The sequence below is a fragment of the Lepisma saccharinum genome, chromosome 2, assembly GCF_977018435.1.
Source record: "Lepisma saccharinum chromosome 2, izLepSacc3.1, whole genome shotgun sequence".
Classification (NCBI taxonomy): Eukaryota; Metazoa; Arthropoda; class Insecta; order Zygentoma; family Lepismatidae; genus Lepisma; species Lepisma saccharinum.
Window position 1 is genome coordinate 31,469,665 of NC_139230.1, and position 20,792 is coordinate 31,490,456.

At 38.3% G+C, this 20,792-nt stretch overlaps 1 protein-coding gene across 5 annotated transcripts in view; it reads left to right on the top strand.

The window, feature by feature from the left end:
* Window positions 1–20,792, top strand: part of LOC145983985 (uncharacterized) — a 387,657-nt gene that overhangs the window by 309,578 nt on the left and 57,287 nt on the right. For 4 of the 5 annotated variants that reach the window (XM_083117228.1, XM_083117229.1, XM_083117232.1 and 1 more), the window contains one exon: window positions 12,612–12,653. The exons of the other annotated variant lie outside the window; for it this stretch is intronic. In XM_083117228.1, coding sequence (XP_082973354.1) covers window positions 12,612–12,653 — 42 coding nt within the window. The remainder of the gene's footprint in view (window positions 1–12,611; window positions 12,654–20,792) is intronic. 5 annotated transcript variants of the gene reach the window in all.

Below are 20,792 nucleotides of genomic sequence, written 5' to 3' on the forward strand. Positions count from 1 at the left end.
CTCACTCACATTTGCTAACTCACAACATAACATTTCAGTTAATTTTCCATGCCGATATAACTAATGTTTAATGAAGCTTCATATAACTATTAACCTCTGTTAGTTAACCATAAATAAAACTAAAGTAATACAATAATACAATATGGGATCTATAATGATAGAGTATCCTTAAAGTACACTTAAATATTTCTTGAATATATTCAAACTCTCATACAGAAATAGCAATAAATTTAAAATATTTCAAGTGCTACCAATGTTTCTTTTGTGAATATTAATGTGGTAGATGGTCCCAACCTTTAAGTTTTCACATCATCTATAATTTGGTGTCTAACATACCACGGTATCAATTTCCATTCTCTTACACACCAGATTTCATAACACACCCTGCCTAAAACAACTATCAAACATGAATTTTTCATTTGTCTTTGTAAATACAATGCACAAGAACAACTTGTTGCAGTTCAAAACCCGGAGTATTGTAATAGTTGCTCAAACAAGTTATACCGGACAGGATAAATAAAACTAAGCGAATTAACAAACGAATTCTTGTGTTCTACTTTTGGCAAAAAACAGATTTTTATTTCCAAGAAGTAAACATTTGCAGAATCCAAGTTGACAATAGCTAATTATGTAAGATGAATTGTTTGAATTGTTGTTTCAAGTCTACTTTATGCACAGGAAGGCTAATCGAGACTGGAATTACAGTTTGAAGTGGGATCCAAACCACCATGTCATGTGCCTACATCGGGTATCGAACCCGGGACACATTTATTACAAGACGACGATGTTACCACTACGACATCGAGGGGGCTTATGAAATATGAGAAACCCTGTTACGGTTTATAAGATATTTTGATAAATTTTAAAGTAGTTATCCAACTTCCACAGTTTATTTCTGTGAGGGATGAAATTGTAAAAACAGGAAAGGATTCATAAGTTAGATGAAATGCATATGATACAACTTCAAAAAAACAATATAAATTTTCTATATGTGGAAAGCGTAACTTCAATTCTACTTCATAATTTAAGTCCTACAAACCCTTCAGCGATGTTCAATTTCAATTCTTGTCTGGTTCGAAAGCCAGGCAAGATTCCGTCAAAATCCTCGTTAACCTTATTCAATTCAATCTCCAAGCAAAGAGAACTCGGTGTCCCTGATTAATCTACATTTCCGAGCTCTCCAGCACTAAGACAGCTAGCTTCATGGAAATGACGTAATTAACTTCAAATCAGATGTCTATTCCTGTGGTAGCATACGAAGTTCATCGACTTAATTATGTGACGGTGATGAAAGGAACCTGAAAACGCACACATGCATGTACAGTCGTGGAAAGAAATACTTCTCCCATAACACTACTGATATTAAAGCTCTTGTCCATGACTGTACATACACTGCTTACTAAAGCCAAAAGGGAACCAAAAGTATATTTACATTTTGTGTAGGATGTAAGAGACCTAAAATTAATTCATTCAAAACTACCTGATATTTTTATTAAGTTTTGTAGTGAATATTAAATAGCTGTAATTATTACAAAGATAAGACATACAAGTTAGAAAGACTATTTTAAAAGTATTTGTAATTCTTCGATAAAGCTAGATGCATTTTTTGTCACATCTGACTACGTAGAACTTCCAAAATTTAGTTATTGTGGACGTGTCTAATTGGAGAATTTTCACAAAGCAATTTCTTCTTAGTCTTACAGATACAGATGCAGATATACATTTAATGATATATTTCATGATAGCTCTTTGCTTGAAAAAAAAAGTCTATTATTTATTAATAAAATTTGCTCTTTAAGTCCGTGAAAGGGTACATGATGCTGCAAATTATCATTAATAATAAATTAAGTACTTTCCTCTTGTGCATTAATTATGTTGTACTTCTTGCATAATTAATAATACGAGGAATGAAGAAAAGCAGGTTTGTGATAAAATGTCAAGTCAGTTACTGTCTCGTGGAATTTTAAAAATGTAATTGAATAAAAGTTTCAATTAGAATTTGGTTTATTGATTTTCGATTTATTTCTTCAACTTCTCGCGATGAGGTTGAAAGCAAATCTCTCACCGAAAAGTGAGGACGTAACTTTGCAAAAGTGTTTGTAAAATTACTTTTTAAAGTTAACTGAATTACAGTTACAGTAACTTTGCTCAAACATTAACTCATTTACAGTTATTCATTTGAGAAAGTAACTCGGATAAAGTTAACGTTAATTTAGAAAGCAACTGTCGGTTACTTTTTTACAGTTACTTTATTCTACATAAGATATAACTCGTACAACAAGTTTCATGCATGCACTGCATGAAAAGCAGGCTGTTCTCTTTCACTGATTACATCAAGAAAATAGCATTAATTTTCATTATTTTGTAAGTGACCTCTTTTTACTTTTAAATAGAAAATAGAAAGGTAATAAAATTCAAAATGAATCCCCATGACCTACTTCAAAATGACGCTCAACATGTTACTTATTTGTTTATCGTGAACCATAATTTTGTTAATTACTATTGAACCAAAAATCTGTGGCATACGTAGGATGAATGTCTGAGATTATATATTGGACGATAAAACAGTATTATTTATATATTTTTCTCACAATTTTAATAATCATCAACTCGCTCATTTTCTCTTTCTGGGTATGTGAGCCCGCGGTTCAAGTTATTGAAAAAATCTGGCAGAAGAAAATTCCCTTCCATGTGAATTGAACACGTAAAGAAAAGCAACGGTATTAGTAACTGTTAACTTCGTTACAAGTTACTTGAAAATGTTAGTTACTAATTTCCAAAAGTAACTCAGTTACAATTACTGTTACTCGTAAAAAGTAACTACTACTTGTTACCGTGTTACTAGTAACTTTGTTACTTCCAAATGCTACTTTGCAATGTAGATATACCCAGACACGAATCTACAGGTAGAAATGTATTTTGAGAGGGGTCCGAAGCAAATGTTTCAGAATAATAATAATGTTTAAATTAATACGTTAAAAATAATTTGCAAGTGTATCCATAATACTTAACAATAAATTAATATTGTATTGTTTTTATTATATGAATATATAAAAAGACGATATAAGAGTAGAGATATAACAGCACGTATTCATTATCTAGCTTACGGGTAGTTAAGATAGCCAACATTTGTATAAAAACAACTGTCCTGGCAAGGAATTTGATGCCAAAAAGATACAGAATTGAATATTATTGAATAAAAAAGATGATGTTGGATCCATTTGACGAAAAGTAATGTTCATGATTAAGATTTTGTGCATAAGTAGTAATGTGCATAAATCTTCTTTGGTACTGTCATTTAAAGCCGTATGATTCCAATCTAATCCTTTTCTTCAAGGAAGTTCGTCGAAAGTAAATAACCCTCAATTATACAACAAATGCTAAACAAGTATATTTTCATTATTCAATTATAGTACTTGGTAAGTTTTTCGGAGGGGGTCCGGACCCTCGGGAGCCCCTAGATATGTCCTTGGATGTAGCATCTGGTAAGTGCTGGTGTCACTTGCCTTGGTACTTCATTGAGACGAGCAAGTGCTTTTCTGAACTGTCTTTTCACCGAGACTGGTTTAGACCGGAAGTCAGCGAGGAGGAAAGTGATCATGCAAACAGAAGGAATACTATAGCACGCGCGTGTGTGTGGTGGGGGGACCTTGCTAGTGGTTGGATGCATGTAAAAATGGAGGAAAGTGCGCGGCTGTGGGGGTCATCTTTCTTTACACGAAATCTTATTTTTCCTCTTCATTAATAATTGTATAAACGTGAGCAGGAAAAAGACAAGATTCTTTCGATCTCGCCACCGAACTTCTTTCTTACTTTACCCTGTAGATCTACAGCCCCTGTAGGGCCTTGGCCTCCTCCACAATGGACTTCCAAAGGGGTCTATCTCTTGCTGTCTTCCTCCATCCTCTCACTCCCAGCTTCCTTAGATCTCCCTCAGCCTCCTGCAACCAACTTCTTTGCCTTCCTGCCCTTCTTCTTCCCTCTGGTCTTTCATATATTAATTTACACACACCCTTCCCTCCATCCTTTCCATATGTCCTAATCATCTTATGTCATCCTCTTGATTTCATTCACTATCTGGCTGCTGATATACAATAGGTCCTGGAGTTTTTTGTTTGTTCTTATACGCAAGAGCCCCCTTTCATTCACTGGTCCACATATTTTCTTTAAACCGAACTTCTCAGGTTCGAATCCAGGCCTGGGCATGGGTGCATGGGCGTCGGAAGGGGGTCGAACGGGTCCGTTGGCCCCTCCGGAAATTGGCATAATTCATTTCAAGGTACACAAGAAAGTTTTACTTTTATTGTTAATAACAGAAATGAAGTTCAATTAGTTAGTATTTGAACAGGATAATCAAAGTAAAAAAATGCATTAGGTTGGAAAAAAATGACTGAAAAATACAGGAACTTGTTTATATTTTACCACTTAATCCAAAGAATAAACTGTTCCACAGTTTTCAAAATTCCAAAAATTATAGTTGTAAGAGGTCACACAACATAAACTGTATGACTAAAATTTCCCCTGACTTTTAAAGCGTTTTCTTGAATGAGACGTGCAAAAGTTAATAACGAAATTCAATAACTGTGCATTTCAGTATACTAACTGTATGAAATGTTAAAAAATAATGGAAAATAGTTGTGCTTGATATTCACTCGTCTGATGGATCGAGTCTCGCCATTTGTATAATAATAATTATAATAATAAATTTCGAATAAACTTTGTTAATTTTTATTAGCTTAAAATAGTTATTATTGTATAATAACCTATATAACCGTGGGGTAATAATAATTATTATTATTATTATATCTACTGCAAAAAATTCTGGCGACGCCCATACATGGGAGACATAGCTGGATGATGACTTGGGATTTGACAAGGTGGTTATATGCAACAAGAAAAGGATACTTGACTCTTATTTTGACTTTGTCAGGAATCAAAACGACTGTCATGTCATACTGAATGTGAAAAAACACTTTTAACTTATTTAAATTCTCCTCAAGTATGCGTGGAAGTGCCTGAACTGTGAAGATTGACGCCTAATAAGACGACAGCCTCCGTCATGATAACTCTTCCTTTGCATACTTATTGAGTGATTACAAGCTCAAAGCTCAGAGTATCCATTTTCCATGTAGTGAACAGTGATGCTAGAAGAAATGGGATGAAGGGATGGGGTGAATGATAGCAAGGGGCAGGAGAAATGTTCATAGAAGAGTTAATGTTTCATAAAGGATACTAAAAGCATATATATATATATATATATATATATATATATATATATATATATATACACACACACACACACACACACACACGTATATAATGTTCTCCTTTCCGATTTTACATGGAGAGTTATCTACTTTGAGAGTAGGCTTCCCCAATGGCGCAGTGATATCATGGTCGCCTTGTAATCAAGGGGTCCCCGGTTCGATACCCGGTGGAGGAATCCCACTTTAAACTGCAGGCCCAATCCCGATTAGCCTATTCGTGCATAACGTAAACTTAAAACAAAATTTAAATTTTACAGGAGAATTTGATACGTCTGTAAAAGAAAGAAAGCTATAAATATTTCGTTTTCCTTTATTATCATTATACACGAAACAAAAGTGACAAACTAGTCACACTTTTTACGAGTCGACACAAAGTTTTTCATGTACGTATTTTACACAACAAACTCACTTACACACTGTCTCGTAAATTTGTGGAGCAAGGACGCGCATAACGGTAGAGAAGGGGAAAAAAAGGGAGTGGACGGAACAACGCAGTGGGCGCTGCTGCAATCGGCTGGTAGCTGCAGCCGCTTTTCCCCCTCCATTCACTCACTTCCCCTCTCACGCTTTCATTGGTCGAGCTCTGCAGAGTCGCTACTTGCGCAGAGACTTGTTTTCGTTCGCTCGCTCCATAGATTCACGGGACAGAGTGTAGCGAGTTTGAGAACGTAGTTTGTGGAAGTGAAAACACAACACATATTTTTGCACAGAGCGCTCGTGAGTCAAGGACGCCCACACGAGGGGAGCAGAAGGGGCAAGTGCCCCCTGAGATATCTGGAAAGAAGTTAATGTAATTCGAATGGTGAAATTGTAGCGATATTTTATTACAAACAAAATTGTTTTCTGTGATTTACAGGCTATCAGTTACAGCAAATAACTGCCATGTCCAACAAAAGAACTTTATCACAGGAGACATAAGAATCATGTTGACTGCTGTAACGAGGGGTGTGTGGGACGGAAAATTTCTGGTCGGGACGGGATTGGGGAATGAAATATTAATTATTCTGACCTTGGTGACTGAAAAAATCACCATTTCCCGACCAGGTCTGGAAATTTACGGGACGGGAAATTTCGAAATTTCCCGATGTGGTGAACATCTCGAATTGTACACACTATTTTCCCTTCAAGTGTTTGTTTTTTAAACTTCTGAAATAAGAACTATAAATTTCGGTAGTGCAGAAAATATCAAGAAATAACTTCTTTTACATAAGATCCTTTGGAATTTCTCAGCTGTTCAGAATTAAGAAAAGTCGGGATCTGACCTTGGTAATTTCGCCGCAACCGAATTGCGCACACTTTAGATCCAGAATTGCGCACAAATCTCACTGTAAAGGGGCACTCGGCACACTTAAGGACAAAAACAGGACAACACGCACAGAGTCCCACGAAGATTATACTGGTAGGTCCAGACGCCAGAGCCTAGTTAGTTTGCAAAATACAGTCCATCCAGGGTGTACTATGTGGAAGTGAGTTTGACAATCGGGTGTACTACGTGGAAGGGTCACCACTTACACCCCGATTTGTAAATTAATATTAATAATAATAAAAGTTTCTATGACGGAAGGGCAAGCAAGATATGAAATCCTCTTCTGCCCCCTCTGAGAAAAAAATGCCTGCGCCCTTGCTCTGACGTCCAGTACGTTTACCGAACGTGTCGATCAGACATCGTGGCCCCGTGCCAGATCCTTCAAATTCATCATTCTCACTTTTATTAGTTTTAAACCTGGCGACACAGATGAAAATGGCACGTACTCACGACGTTTGCCTCCTCCTCATCTTGCATAGAACGTGGCTTGTGCATTTAACTCTTTCCCCGGTCATTTAAATATCGGATTGAACTTACCCGCTCTCGGAACTTTATTGTGGCCACAAAACAGAACGGTTTGTTTAACATCAGGTTTCCGGCATTCGGTTCTATTCTTAAGACGCTCGACACGTTCTCTAGTTTTCGTCCAGGTATGCCATTTGATGATTTTCAATTTCCGTCCGCTGACGAAGAAACGCGCAAGGGTTAAAAGAGAAAACAGGCGAAGCGTGAATTAGGTATTGCAGAATAGGCGTCTGCAGGTCATTAAATACAGATTATGACGAACTGTGGAAGTTATAGTCGTGCAATAGACGTTGAATGCGATGCCAGGTCACGTATATAGAGATCTTGAAATTATTTTTCTGTTTAGTGGCATGTTCCAAAATAAACATTGCCCCCGTTGTTCCAAGTGGCATTCTAGCAAGTCTCTGTTCCTGCTGTTTTGTCAAGAACTACAGGGTGTCAAAACTCCCTGACCACCCCTTATAAAATGAAAGGGAGTGTAGATTGCAGCAATTGGTCATGATAGTAATATGTTAGGCCTAGAGGGAAATTTCTTGGTGCATGTCATGACAACGTCCGCCATCTTGGTGACCGACATCTTGGATCCAACTTCATTTCTTTAAATGGGAAGGGGGCATGGTTTTGGGCTAGAATTTCACCAGGAATTCAGTGGTGAAGTCAGATTTATGAAAACTTTAATGCTAAGGAAGTTATGGGCATATGAAAGTATGTACAGTGTGACCAAAAAGTCACTGGACACCTACGTACATTACGCAGGGTAAAACTTTTATTTCTTATATTTCTTCTCTCTATCTTTTTTCATACTAATCATGGTGTACGTGATTCTAGACACATCAACAACAACCATCCAAACAAATGTTCTCGGGTTACCAACCAGGTTAAGTCGGCGTTAGCTTCCAAAGTTTCGAGCGCATACTTTGCTCTCATCATCAGGGAATGTTGAGAGCAATGTATGCGCTCGATACGTTGGAAGCTAACGCCGACTTAACCTGGTTGGTATCCCGAGAACACTTGTTCGAATCACGTCGCCAGGAAAGCTACAATTTCTATTAACAACCTTCCATTCTTGCCGGCCTCCGTGACGGAGTGATTAGCACAACTTTCTACGACGTTACTAAGAGTTCCGGGTTCGAATCTCGGCTTCGACATGGGTGTATTTGTGAGTGTCCCTTCATCAATTTCATCATCCCTCATCCTCATCTTTGCGATTAACCGAAAGTGGCAGAAAAGCGAAGTAAAATAAACCAAATCAATCAATCAATCAATCAAACAACCATCCATTCCAGTGCTCGAATTGGTGGGACGTGGGAGATGCTATCCCCCTTGTTAAGAAAATTTATTTAAAGCATTCCCCCATGTCCTTCCTCGAGGTGTGAATACTATATAAAGCCCACACGATCAAAGAACAAACCTATACTTTTCGTCTCCAGATGTGGGAGTTTCGATGTGCAAAAAGCGGTGTTGCCACACGCCTGCTCAGTCGTAAATGACACCTTCTGCTGTCAACATGCGCCCTTCGTTCGCAGTTCAGGAAGAGAGAGAATCGGAGACCCATACGTTTGCTACCGTTAGGTTTAACCGCACCTTAGCCTTGTTGGGGGTGCCTTTGCCACCTGTTTCGAAACTTTTTGTTGTCAGGCAAAAGTTTGGCAACGTAGAATACCACAAGAATTTCCCCTCATCTTGGCAATTACGATGGCGTTCTGGCGATATCACAAGCAGCAAGGCTTCTTGCCTCACTCTCTACCGGTGCCTCGTAAACAACACTTTTGACGTGACATAAATCTACACGCCTCATCTTTCAGTTGTCTTATTCCTGTGTCATAGGCAGCCCCAACTAGTTTTGGCTTATAACTTTTTAATGAAGGACTGGGGTTCATTAGTACTTGGCCCAGTCTCCATTCACCCTGCCAATTTGATTCAAGGCCACGGAAACATCCGGTATATAGTTTCACAAATTTTATGCTAAGTTAAGTACGTTTATCTAAAACCAATATTTATAAACGTACTGTCCTTTGTCAACAAAATTGTATAACATATTCATAAAAGTCCAAGTTTGTTGTAAGTCCACTTTATGTTCAGAAAAGATACCCTGGAATGGTCCTACAGTTTAGAGTAGACTCTCAGCTGCTGTGAAATATTTCTTCCCCAGTTATGGAAACCCCTTCATAAAATTCGGCAACCTTAGCGGCTTCTTTATTAGACTTATTATGTGTTCAAAGTAATACATTTAGAGCGCGATAGAGAAAAGGGTTTCACTTTTCGAGAACATATATAGTAATGTTTAAGGACTGATAATACATGATATGTTCCAATTTATTTTATTACGATTATTTAATTTTTTTAACGTTTGAAACTGATATATAATTAGACCGTGTTAAGTTATTGTACATAATTTTTTGAAGACCTCAAAACACAAAATACAATCGTAGATTGATTGATTTGCTTTATTTTACTTCGCCTTTTGTGCCACTTTTGGCTAATTTGCGAAGATTGGGATGAGTGATGATATGATGAAATTGATGAAGTACACACACAAACATCCAAGCCCAGGCCGGGATTCGAACCCGGGACTCCTGGCGTCGTAGTGCGATGTGCTAACCACTGCGCCACGGGGGTCGGCAACAATCGTAGACTATGGTCTTGTATCAAGTTATGAAAATTACAATTTCCACGCTTATTAACTGTAAACATTCCGGTAAAAAGAAACAAAAAAAAACGAACACGTAACCAAATCGTTTACCACATCTTCATCTAGCACTGAGCAGACTTTTGAATGAACCTTTCTTTCAGTAATTAAAATATCCGTTTAAACTGCGCAACTCTCAGGAATTTGTGGGACCAATAAAACAAGCGCTTTGTTTGACATCACGTTCCAGCATTCGGTTCTATTCTTAAAACACTGAACATGCTTTCTTCTTCGAGACGGAAATATTTCGGATTTTATTTTTCGTCTTCTCTTCTCCCAATAGTATTAGAAGTGGCAATGCGACGAAGTCGATATTTTCGTTGGTTGAGGTAAGCTGGTTGTTCGGGACATAATAAAATGTCCCCCCCCCCCCACACACACACGGACAGTTTGTGTATACTATTTTTGTCATTTAGTATCGATTTTTTGCCAATTTTTGCTCATTGCAACGATAAGAATGAGTGATGATGACATTAAATTGATGAAGGAACTCTCCAGGAAGAAATCCCACATCCAAATCGGGATTTGAACCCGGGAACTTTCGTAGCGAGATCGAAGGTTGACCTCTTAATATACTCTGTCACTGAGCCAGCATATATTGCGCAGTGGACAGTGTAACGCGCTACGAAGCCAAAGGTCCCAGTTTCAAACCGTGGTTAAGGCATATTCTGTTCGGGCCTCCTCAATGACGTTGCTTGTCGCCTTGTAATGAAGGAGTCCCGGGTTCGATACACGGTGGAGCATCATTACACATTGGTTCGGATCTCACTCTAAACTGAGCATAAAGTGGACTTAAAACAAGCATTAGCATCACTGTGTTATTCCCATCATTAATTTCATTAGCTCATCATTCATCCTCGTCGTCGCGAATAACCAAAGAAGTAGAGAAGCTACATGATTATAACAGTTGAATTGATTGATTGATTTGGTTTATTTTACTTTTCTTTTCTGCCACTTTTGGCGAATTGCAAAGATGAAGATGAAGGATCATACGATGAAATTGATGAAGGGACAATCGCAAAGAACACCCATACCCTTGCGTTGTAGCGCGCTGTGCTAACCACTCCGCCACGAAGACCGAAGAAGAAGAAGTAAACATGGACATTCATGACAGAGTATCAACCATTTCTTTGGTGTGTATTAGAAGGAGCCCCCTTCCTCTGTAGCTGTCGCTTGTTAGGTTTAATGCTCATTTACTTTCATTTTATGGAGAAGTGAAAAACGAGAGGCGACATATGTCGCTTGGGAAGGAACCAATCGATAGCAGCATTTCACACCGTAGCGGCATAACACGCTGCCTGCATTCCATTCGTCAAGTCTTCGTGTGACACGTGTAAAATATCCCTTGAAATTTCTGGTGTGGGGGAGTGGGTCGCTTAATATTAGACGACGAAGATGCAACTAGCCTACCATTTTTAGAGCGTCAAACGTGGGCAGGGGGTGGGGAGAGGAACTCCACTTATTCTATGTTGGTTTCAAAATTGCCGCTGATCTTAGACGGGTGGGGAAGGAGTAATCGATTACTTTTAGACGTCAAGTGGGCTATTATTTCACGTCGAAATGGTTGAACATATCATCTGCTTTATGTTAATAATTATTAATTATAATTTATTACTAGATTTAGTAGTCTTATGGGGAGTGACCACTCCTCCCCCTTCTTATTCCGCTCAGGGTGTTTGCACAGGTTACAGCATTGCAGTCTGACGGTGGAATTAGAAAACGAACTTTAGACGGCTTTCCTCGATAGCGTAGTTGGCATGTGATCAAGGGTTCTCGTGTTCGAACCTCGGGAAGGTTCATTGCATACTGGTTTGGATTCAATTTTATACTGTAGATCCAGTCCCGATTAGCCTATCTAAGCACAAAGTAGACTTAAACGAACGTTGACAAATTTTGAACGTTTAACAATTGAATAAGTCGGGGCGAGATTGTGCCAAGTCACATTCATTTTCACCACGCACTTCCAAAACATTTCAAATTAACTTATTTGTAATTCAGTTTCTGTATAGACATTAACAAGACTTTTTTTTTCGATGGATTGGATTGTGCATGGTCATTAAGCTATCGGATTTAATTTATGTTCTTTTCAAGAACGCACTGGAGTCGCTCGCTCTTCATTGGTGTGATGATTGTCGTTAATGACAATCGCTGATATTTGTACACATTTTGCGACAAATGTGAAGAGTTATTTCGGCATTTTTTCTGTTTCAGGCACATTCTTAGTATGAAAATGTAAAATGCTTTACTAAAACTTATGAAACGTGTGCTGGATTTCATTACGAAAAAGACAATGCTTATTTGCTTTTCTGTTTGCATGTCCATAGCTTATTTGTGCCCTCGTGTGTGTGTATTTGTGACATGTTTCTAAATACTTGGTATTCCTTACATCTCAGTACTACTGAAAACGGAACAGATCACCTCACATTACACAAGAATTTCGAAAGTATCACAGTTGGTCATCACACATATGCAGGAAAAGTAATATTTTCACTGAAAAAAGGGAAATGTTGGTATATTGGTATGTTGTGATAGAAGTGAAATATTGAGCCTCAAAGAAATAGGATCCATGTTTTCTTAAGCTTCTGTTCTCATAGGATTAATTTAAACGGCTAGGTTATTTCAAGTCTATTTTCTCTTTGTCTTTTCCTCCATGTCCGTTCCTGCCTTCTGATCATTGCAATTTGATCCGGTTGGTTTGAAACGATGGTTTTTAAACTTTCTGCTGTTTGTTTCTATCATCTTTGTATATATCCTGCTTTTATTGTAAGGGAGAAAACGATGTTTTGGCAACAAAATTCCAATGTCTCTTTTCTTCTTGTTTCAGATATAGATGGTTCCACAACTAGTTTAGCTGTGACCGATACAGGTAAGTCTCACTATTGCTCAACTTCCCCATTGCCTGACCAAGCCCCATGCACGATTTGTGGGCACTCACACACATAATATCATACATTAACCATATGCAAATTCATTTCTACTATTCTAACACGCATTTTCACATAACATTGCAATGGCAGCGCTTCAAATCTTTGCTTTGGATATGTGGTGATGATGGGTGGCTGCTAATTTGGAAGCTTCTTCTTTAGTCTGTCTTTGTAGGAGTTTGGTTTGTTTGTGAAGTCTTGCGGTGATTTATTCACACACGTCCAATACCCCTCTAACAACCACCCCTCAAATTTTCCCAATACCCCCCAAAATTGTTCACAAATCCCAATTTATGATCATTTTGTCTGTAAGCTTATCCTTGCAAAATAACGTAAAATATAACTTTACCCCCGCGCATTGCAACATTCCATGAAAGCATACAGAGGACCATTTTTGGAGGTGCTGTGATCAGCACCACGCTTCGGCCTCTATTATCACCGAGAGGCTGAGTGAACCTAAGAGCCGCTTCAAAGAGGGACATTGGCTGAAAAAATCCCACCTGAGATAATTCATTCCGGAATCGATGCCATGACAGTCGTACACTCCATCGTATGGACCAAATTTAACCTCCCTGAAAAAGACTTGACACCCCCGAGATGGAAATTTCTGGATAAACTCCTGAAGTCGTGTGTGTGTGTATACGCAGTGTTAAGGATAAGGATTCTCGGTAAAACTTTATATCTATCTTACCATGTTAATATTTTCTTTAAATGGCTTCTTTCTTGTTCTTTTTTCTAGTAATATTTCCCTTACTATCTCTTCTCAGATGTACACGGAACGTGATATACCATTTCAATTAATTACAGTAATTATTAATTAATAAAAAAATCCTTCTGCTTCTGATTTTATATTCGGTTTCCTGCACCATTAATTTTATTTCGTTTTATTTTTTCTTTTAATTTTATTTAATTTTCTGTGTAAAAACATATCCAGGAAGTTCAAACTTGGAAAGTCGTTCGAAATTATTTATTACTTTCCCATTGTCATACCAGCGTTCTAGAACAACTGTCATTTCGCCGTCTTGTTAGCCCAGCGCGTTAAGTAGTTAACTCTAAGTTCGTGTTTCACTTCATCATCAAACTCATCGCCGCGACTTACATAGAGAGGCACAAAAGTGACGTTAAATACGATAAATATAAAAAGTACAAATGCCTTTTTCGAGGATTTCAGGCGCGTTGTATTATATATAACAAACAGATTGACTAATTGATTGATGTGGTTTATTTTACTTCGCTTTTCTTCCACTTGTGGTTAATTGCAAAGATGAGGATGATGAAATTGATAAAGGGACACTCACAATGAACATTCATGGACAGGCCGGGACTCTTGGAGTCGTATAGCACTGTGCTAACAACGAATCGATTAATTAAGTTGGTGTTTTAAGTCCATTTTATGCACAGTAAGGCTAATCGAGACTGAACCTACAGTTTATAGTAGGATCCAAACCACTATGTGCCTCCACCGGGTACCGAACCCGAGAACCCTTGATTACAAGGCGAGAGACGCTACCACTGTGCAATCGGGGAGTCACAACAACGAATCGAAAAGTGCCCTTTCTGCAGGGAACAAATTCACATTATTTCGAAATCATGTGGACAGAAAACTACTTCATAAATATGACTTTTCAAAGAACAAGAAAGCTGGCAGAAGCATTGCACTATGATTTTGATTTTTGAAAGCACTTTTTTAGAGCGATTTTTTTTCAGAAGGAAAAAAATGAGGTTGGGTTGGATTTGGTTGGTTAAGTTGGAGATGAGATTCAACATATATCATATTTACCAGTTATGCGGATCACTTCAATGACCCAGAAAATGAACAAAACTATAGCCCCTGCAGTTTGCAACGTGCCGCGTAGGTCTACGGGGGGTGGAGGTAGGACCCCACACATTCATAATATCGGCAAATTTGTGGAGGTGATGTGATCAGCATAGAGATCTGCGTGGGCGGGCATGACTCACTCTGTAATCCGGGATCCGTTCAATCGTCGTGCCACAACTCGGAACCCAGCTCTCCATGTGCCTGCGCAGCTTGGATAAAACCGGGCTAGCGTCATCGCACTACGGTTGCTAGCCGGGCGGGATCCACATGCTTCCAACTGCGGTCGCGAACTAACGAGTCACGCTGGCGCTGGAGCGGGTATTCGCAGTTCATCCGGGACTTTAAGCGGGCAGACAGTGAAGCCATGGTTATTCTTGGCACAGCGCTAAGGCAATCATTTGATGATAACTGAGGAGACAGTTCCGAATTTCCAGTTAAACCTACGTAAGTAGATTCAGCGTTTAATACCATGTGTTTAACATGATTATTTCAAACTCCGTTCCAGTACAAAAGAATTTATAAGCGTAAGTAGCAGGATACACAAACGACCGAGAAGAATCACAATTTTCAAGGTTGGCGAAATGTCGTAGTGGTTAAGGCAGGTGCTTGCGGTCGTGAGGGTCTTATGTTCGATCCCCACTTGAGGCAACTCTATTTTCAAAACTTTCTTTTAAGGTATCGTTGCATTTCTATAGTTAATTAGAACATACTGTATTGGTAAATTGAATAAAATAAAATGTAACTGATTTACCATTCTTATGAATTCGATTATATTTCTTTAAAACTATCCTCTTAACAATGGCTTAAAAAATTGTCTGGTTGAAGACCAACAAATCTAGAACATTTATTATATGGATGGTTAATTACGAATTTGCCCACATGCGTGGCGGAGTGACTAGCACAGCGTGCTACGATGCTAGGGAACCAGGTTTGAATTCCGTCCTGGTCATAGGTGTTCCTTGTGAGTGTCGCTTCAGCAGTTACCATATCATTACTCATCCTCATCGTCTCGATTAGCCAAATGTGGATAAATGAAAAATCAAAATAAATTGCGTATTTATGACAGAAGAAAGAATACTGTTCTTTTGTTATTTTATAGCTATATAAATTGTGACGCCTTCGAAGTATTTTTATTAGAAAATGTAAAAGGGGAATATTTTGTTTCGTAGGTTTGAAGGTTGTCAGTAATTCGATCAATATGAAGTAGCCTGGATGTTGGGCTGCCTTGTTTAAAATCACAAGATAAAAGAGACTCTGAATTGGTCTCTAATAAAACACGAAGTTAGTGTTGAAATTTCACTTGGTTTAGGACCACGCTATAACCGCAGTAGAGACTTGTCCTGTTAAATTTGAATCCTACCATAACAACTTGCATTTTAAATGAGAAAGGGAGTCGAGCCATACTATGATCCAACTTTTAGGAAATTAATTCATTTTCTGATATGGATAAGCGCTTTCAAATGGACACCCCAAACTATTTAGTACATGCTAAGAATGATTCCTATGCCCTTCATGTAATTGTAACAGCACTGACGTATCCAATTATATCTGACTTAGATTTGTGGTTAACTATTAAAACATCGTTACCAGTACTACACTGTTCCCTGTTTTTTGAAATTAATAAACCTATTAGACGGGAAGTCACTCGACACTCGTTCACATTTGACGTTTTGGAGATTTCTCCTGAGAAGTCTTTTCATGCAGTGACATTGATAATTCGAACAATGTATTATCAGTTTTAACAATATTTGCCTGTAACAGATTCGCAATGTGTATAATAAGTGATCCTGTATTCCCTGTCTGCCCCTGCTTCCGACGCCCGTGCTCGCAGTGCAGTAGACAGCGACAGTCATCGGCTGTCCGCCCGCTGTTGAACCACGCTGGGTACTGATGGACACCTGAAAGCTTCCCTGTCAGATGGACGAGTCGGGTTGGTTCACGGCAACAGCTGCGCAGGGCGGGAGTGGGCGGGCATTTCTTCCCATTACGGCGGGCGGGCCGCAGGCGGGCAATGGATCACATTTGCAGACCTCTCATCACCACCCTCCGCCGCCTTTATCTCCCTTCCAGAGTCACCCAATCTGGGAATTTAACCCCAGACCCTCTACCGACTGAACCACCGCATGCAATGAACCTGCATTCCATATTTAAGGAGTTTTTCGTCGCCATTTGTGTATAATCATTGCCCTTTAATATCTAAATGTTGTCGTCTGCAATGGGTTCTATTGGCTTCCGTAACAGGAACGGAATCTTTTTTTCTCGCACAATTTAAATGCAGTCCAAGTTGTGCATTGTTTCATTTCAATACCGAATTTTGACCGTATTTAAATTGATAGGGAAAAAAGGCTCAGGGATCGAATTGAAATACTTTAAAGATTAAAAGGTTCTTTGCGGTTCATAACCCATTTACGCTTGCTGATATTGCTCTCCTGGACCGGAATTGCATTTATTTACAATTCCTGGACCGTTAACAACCCTGTCTGTCTCTTGCTAACTCTTCCAGTCTTCTTGATATCTGCTCCACAGCCAGCCCCGGCCCTAGGAATTTTGCCGCCCGTTGCAATTTTACTTCTTGCCGCCCCCACCCCAAAATACGTACAAAGAGAACGTAATGTATGAACAACTAAGCTCTCCTGTTTTGTTTCACTATTTCTTCATGATTATTTATACTGTACATAATTATGTACATTTTCCAGAACGTTGTACATGAAGTAACATATCTTCACTTCATCACTGTTTACAATAAACTATGTATGTACAATTATGTACGCCTAGTAAACCACGATTTCTTCATGATTACACTATTCACTTTGTACCTTTCTCTCCTTAATGTGAAAAGCTTACAAATGAACTTTTCTAGCTTTTCTATTTGCAAAGTCGCGAAAAATAGAACCATAGTCTAATTTTTTTTAACGATCTCCACTCTTTCGGCGACACTCAAATGTGGATTCCAATCTGCTGGATCTGTATATTCTTCATACAGTTCCACTACATCCTGAGCACCGGCAAAAGAAGATTCTGTTTCACTTTTTGCTGAAATACACCATTATCATCAGGATCGCAATTAGAACAACCTGCCACGAGTTCAGAATCACCGGTTTCGAATTCTACGGCTTTCACTACATCGCTTGCCTCAAGTTCCAGAAATTTGTGCAAAGCTCCATGGCCGTATTTAGAGGGGGGGTTTAGGGTTGAACCCCCCCCCCCGAAATTTCTGGCATGTTGGATTAATAGAAGTTCAAAAACCAAAATTTGTAACACATTTTCAAAAATTTATTCTCAGTTTTACAAAAATACAACAGGGAGACAATGCTGAAATGATAGAGGTAGATTTTTCAAAAATTTTGAATTCTGAAATTTGAGGGAAACGGGTTTAATTCTTGCAGCGCACCTGCAACCCCTTTATTTTCACTTCTGCTGTCCTCTTTCCAGTGCTCTTCCTGGATCTGGCTGAAAATTCCGTTGTGATTGTCCCAAAATTCCCAATGGCAACACTGTTAACTCTTGTTTCCAAGATCTCTTTCAATTTATTGTGAATCTTTGTCTGAAGAACACCCTGTCAGAGGGTGGAAACGTTACGTTTTATTGTATATTTTTTTATACAATAAATTTGCCTTGGTCAGCATTTGAATGTTTTATTCTTTACCAAAATTCCCGTTCCAACTTTTTAATTCCCTGTTCGATATGGGTTTAAATCCCCCTTGATAAGAGTTCAAAATTAGGATATCCAGCTTCGTAGCACGTTACATTCACTATCCTTCACCCAGCGGTCGATATAGTACATATGTTTAACCTATATGCGGTCCTATAAAACACATACTTGTATAGTGCATAGTGGTTTAATATAATGTTGTTTGGTAAGAGCGTCGGAAAGTGGGAACGAACTGGTCCATAGAACCCCCCCCCCTTGCCTCTCCCCGAATTGATATCGTTTATTGCAAGTTACAAAATAGCAGAACGTTTGTTAGTTTTATTGTTAATAACGGAAATAAAGTCCAGTTAGTTAATATTCGAACAGAATAACCAAAGAAAAACCGTGTTAGATCGTAAAATTGAGGTTACAATACAGGCATCAGGTTATGTTTTACCATTTAATCCAAAGAATAACTAGTTCCACAGTTTCAAAATTCCAAAACTTAAGTTTTGTGAATGGTAAAACAACTTAAATTTATTACTGAAATTTCTCTTACTTTTAAAGTTTTTTTCCTGAAGGTATCTAAAATTTAATAACAAAATATAATAACTGTGCGTTTTAGTATACACGTAAAATAAATAAATAAGAACAGTTGTGCTGCATATTCACACTTCTGATGGATAGAGTAGAAAAGTCTCCTCAAGGATATAAGGAGAGCAATAATAATAATACATTTGGAAAAAATAGTTTATTATTATGAAATTTTAATTATTATTATTATTTAATAATGATTAGTTATTATTTCTATTATTCAATATTCTTGCGACGCACATGGGAACTATTATGAGGGAACCCCCCCCCCACCTCCGAATTTTTTTTCTGCCTACGGCCATGCAAAGCTCCACTTTGTTTTTCCATATTGCGCTCTTTTTCTCGTTTGTGTTTACGATATTCTGCACCCGAGAGTTTTCCCCTTTTATCAGACATACCTTAGTTTACAATTACAAATGCAACAAATAATTTTTAAATCTCTTACGAAGTTTTTGACAAACCAGTTGTTTTAATGACAGCACAAATACACAAGTCTCTTAATATATTGTCACACTCAAACGCGATAGGCCGTTCTCACACACGACATACACTACCTGCACTATCGTTACACAGTCAAGATCGTAAATGAGGTGCAACCAGCAACGACAAAAACTTACTTACCATTTATTGCGTCTTGCGCGATTCGGCAATACCTATCATCACCACCTTTCGCGATCAACACATCAAAGAACAATGCAGCTTTATTTCCGACTACCGAATGCGACACGTCAGTTTAACTCAAACCTAGATAACAGGGGGAGGGGCGGAGGATTGACGGACTGGTGCGCGATGAAACAATAGATAGCGTTGTAACACACGCACAGTAGACGTTGCTTACCATTTTCACAGACAAAACAATAATAGCTGCTTTTGTAAGAGGACAACTAAGATAAACTTTCCGCACCTCTTTCTTTCGCTGTTGCTCTTTGCTTTTCTTACCCGTTCTGCTTTATAATGCATATGCAAATGGATTTAATTTGAATTTTCTCCGCCCCAAGACGACCAAACTGTCTCCAACAATGCAGCTTCCATTTTTTTATACATTTTGCCGCCCCCTTGAGCTTGCCGCCCCGTGCAAATGCACGTGTTGCACGTACGGTAGAGCCGGCCCTGTCCACAGCTATTTCGTACCTTCTGTGCAATGATAACCACTGGATCATAGACAAAAAAAAATCTAACTAAATATAATATTTCTTCTGCACATAATATTCACGTTCCAAAAGTATGGAAAGCAAGATATGGCCAGAAAGATAATCTGAGATCTGTAGTTCATTAACCACAGTGAACCTGTTCAAGACATAAATTAAATCAGACTTAACTCGGGGATAAAAACGGTGTAAAACTCATACACCAATATACCTTTCGTTCGATTCCCGGCAATGGAATGCTTGTTCTTTTGTGACTGTCTTTTCACTGAATCATCTTCACCCTCAAGGTTTTGAGCTTGCGAGATTTAACGTCTCTCTCGCCTTCAGGGACTTAATAGAGAGAGAAATTATCTCTCAATGGCTTGGAATCTTACCCAAAATCCAGATACCCAGATACCTCCCGTTCATGTTCACCTGTTACCACACTTTTCCCTTTGTCGTAATTTCCCTGGAAACTTTTGTCTCCAATAGGGAACAATGTTGCTAAAAGCTCATGATACAACACGTAATTGACCACATAGTTGGTTTAAACGGAAAATCTGTATTACCAAAATTATTGCCAGAAAAGGACTTAACAACAATTCATTAACAGAAAACAATCAACTTGCTATAATACCGAAGGGATCTCTTGTTTTTCCATCTTTAATAATATGTGATTTGTTCGTTAGATTTTCTGAATGAAATTAAATGAAATTAAAAATATCAACTTCCCAAAATAGTTTTCATTCGTTCATTCGACTCTAGTTTTCCTTTCTTCAATAAATATCGAAGTAATTAGGTTATCACAGTTGTCAATGCTACATTTCTGTCTCGTTTTCTTTTTATAATCCAACATTATTGAGTTTTCCTAGGTATTATATTTGCACGTATTATTTTGCTGTTGTTGCTG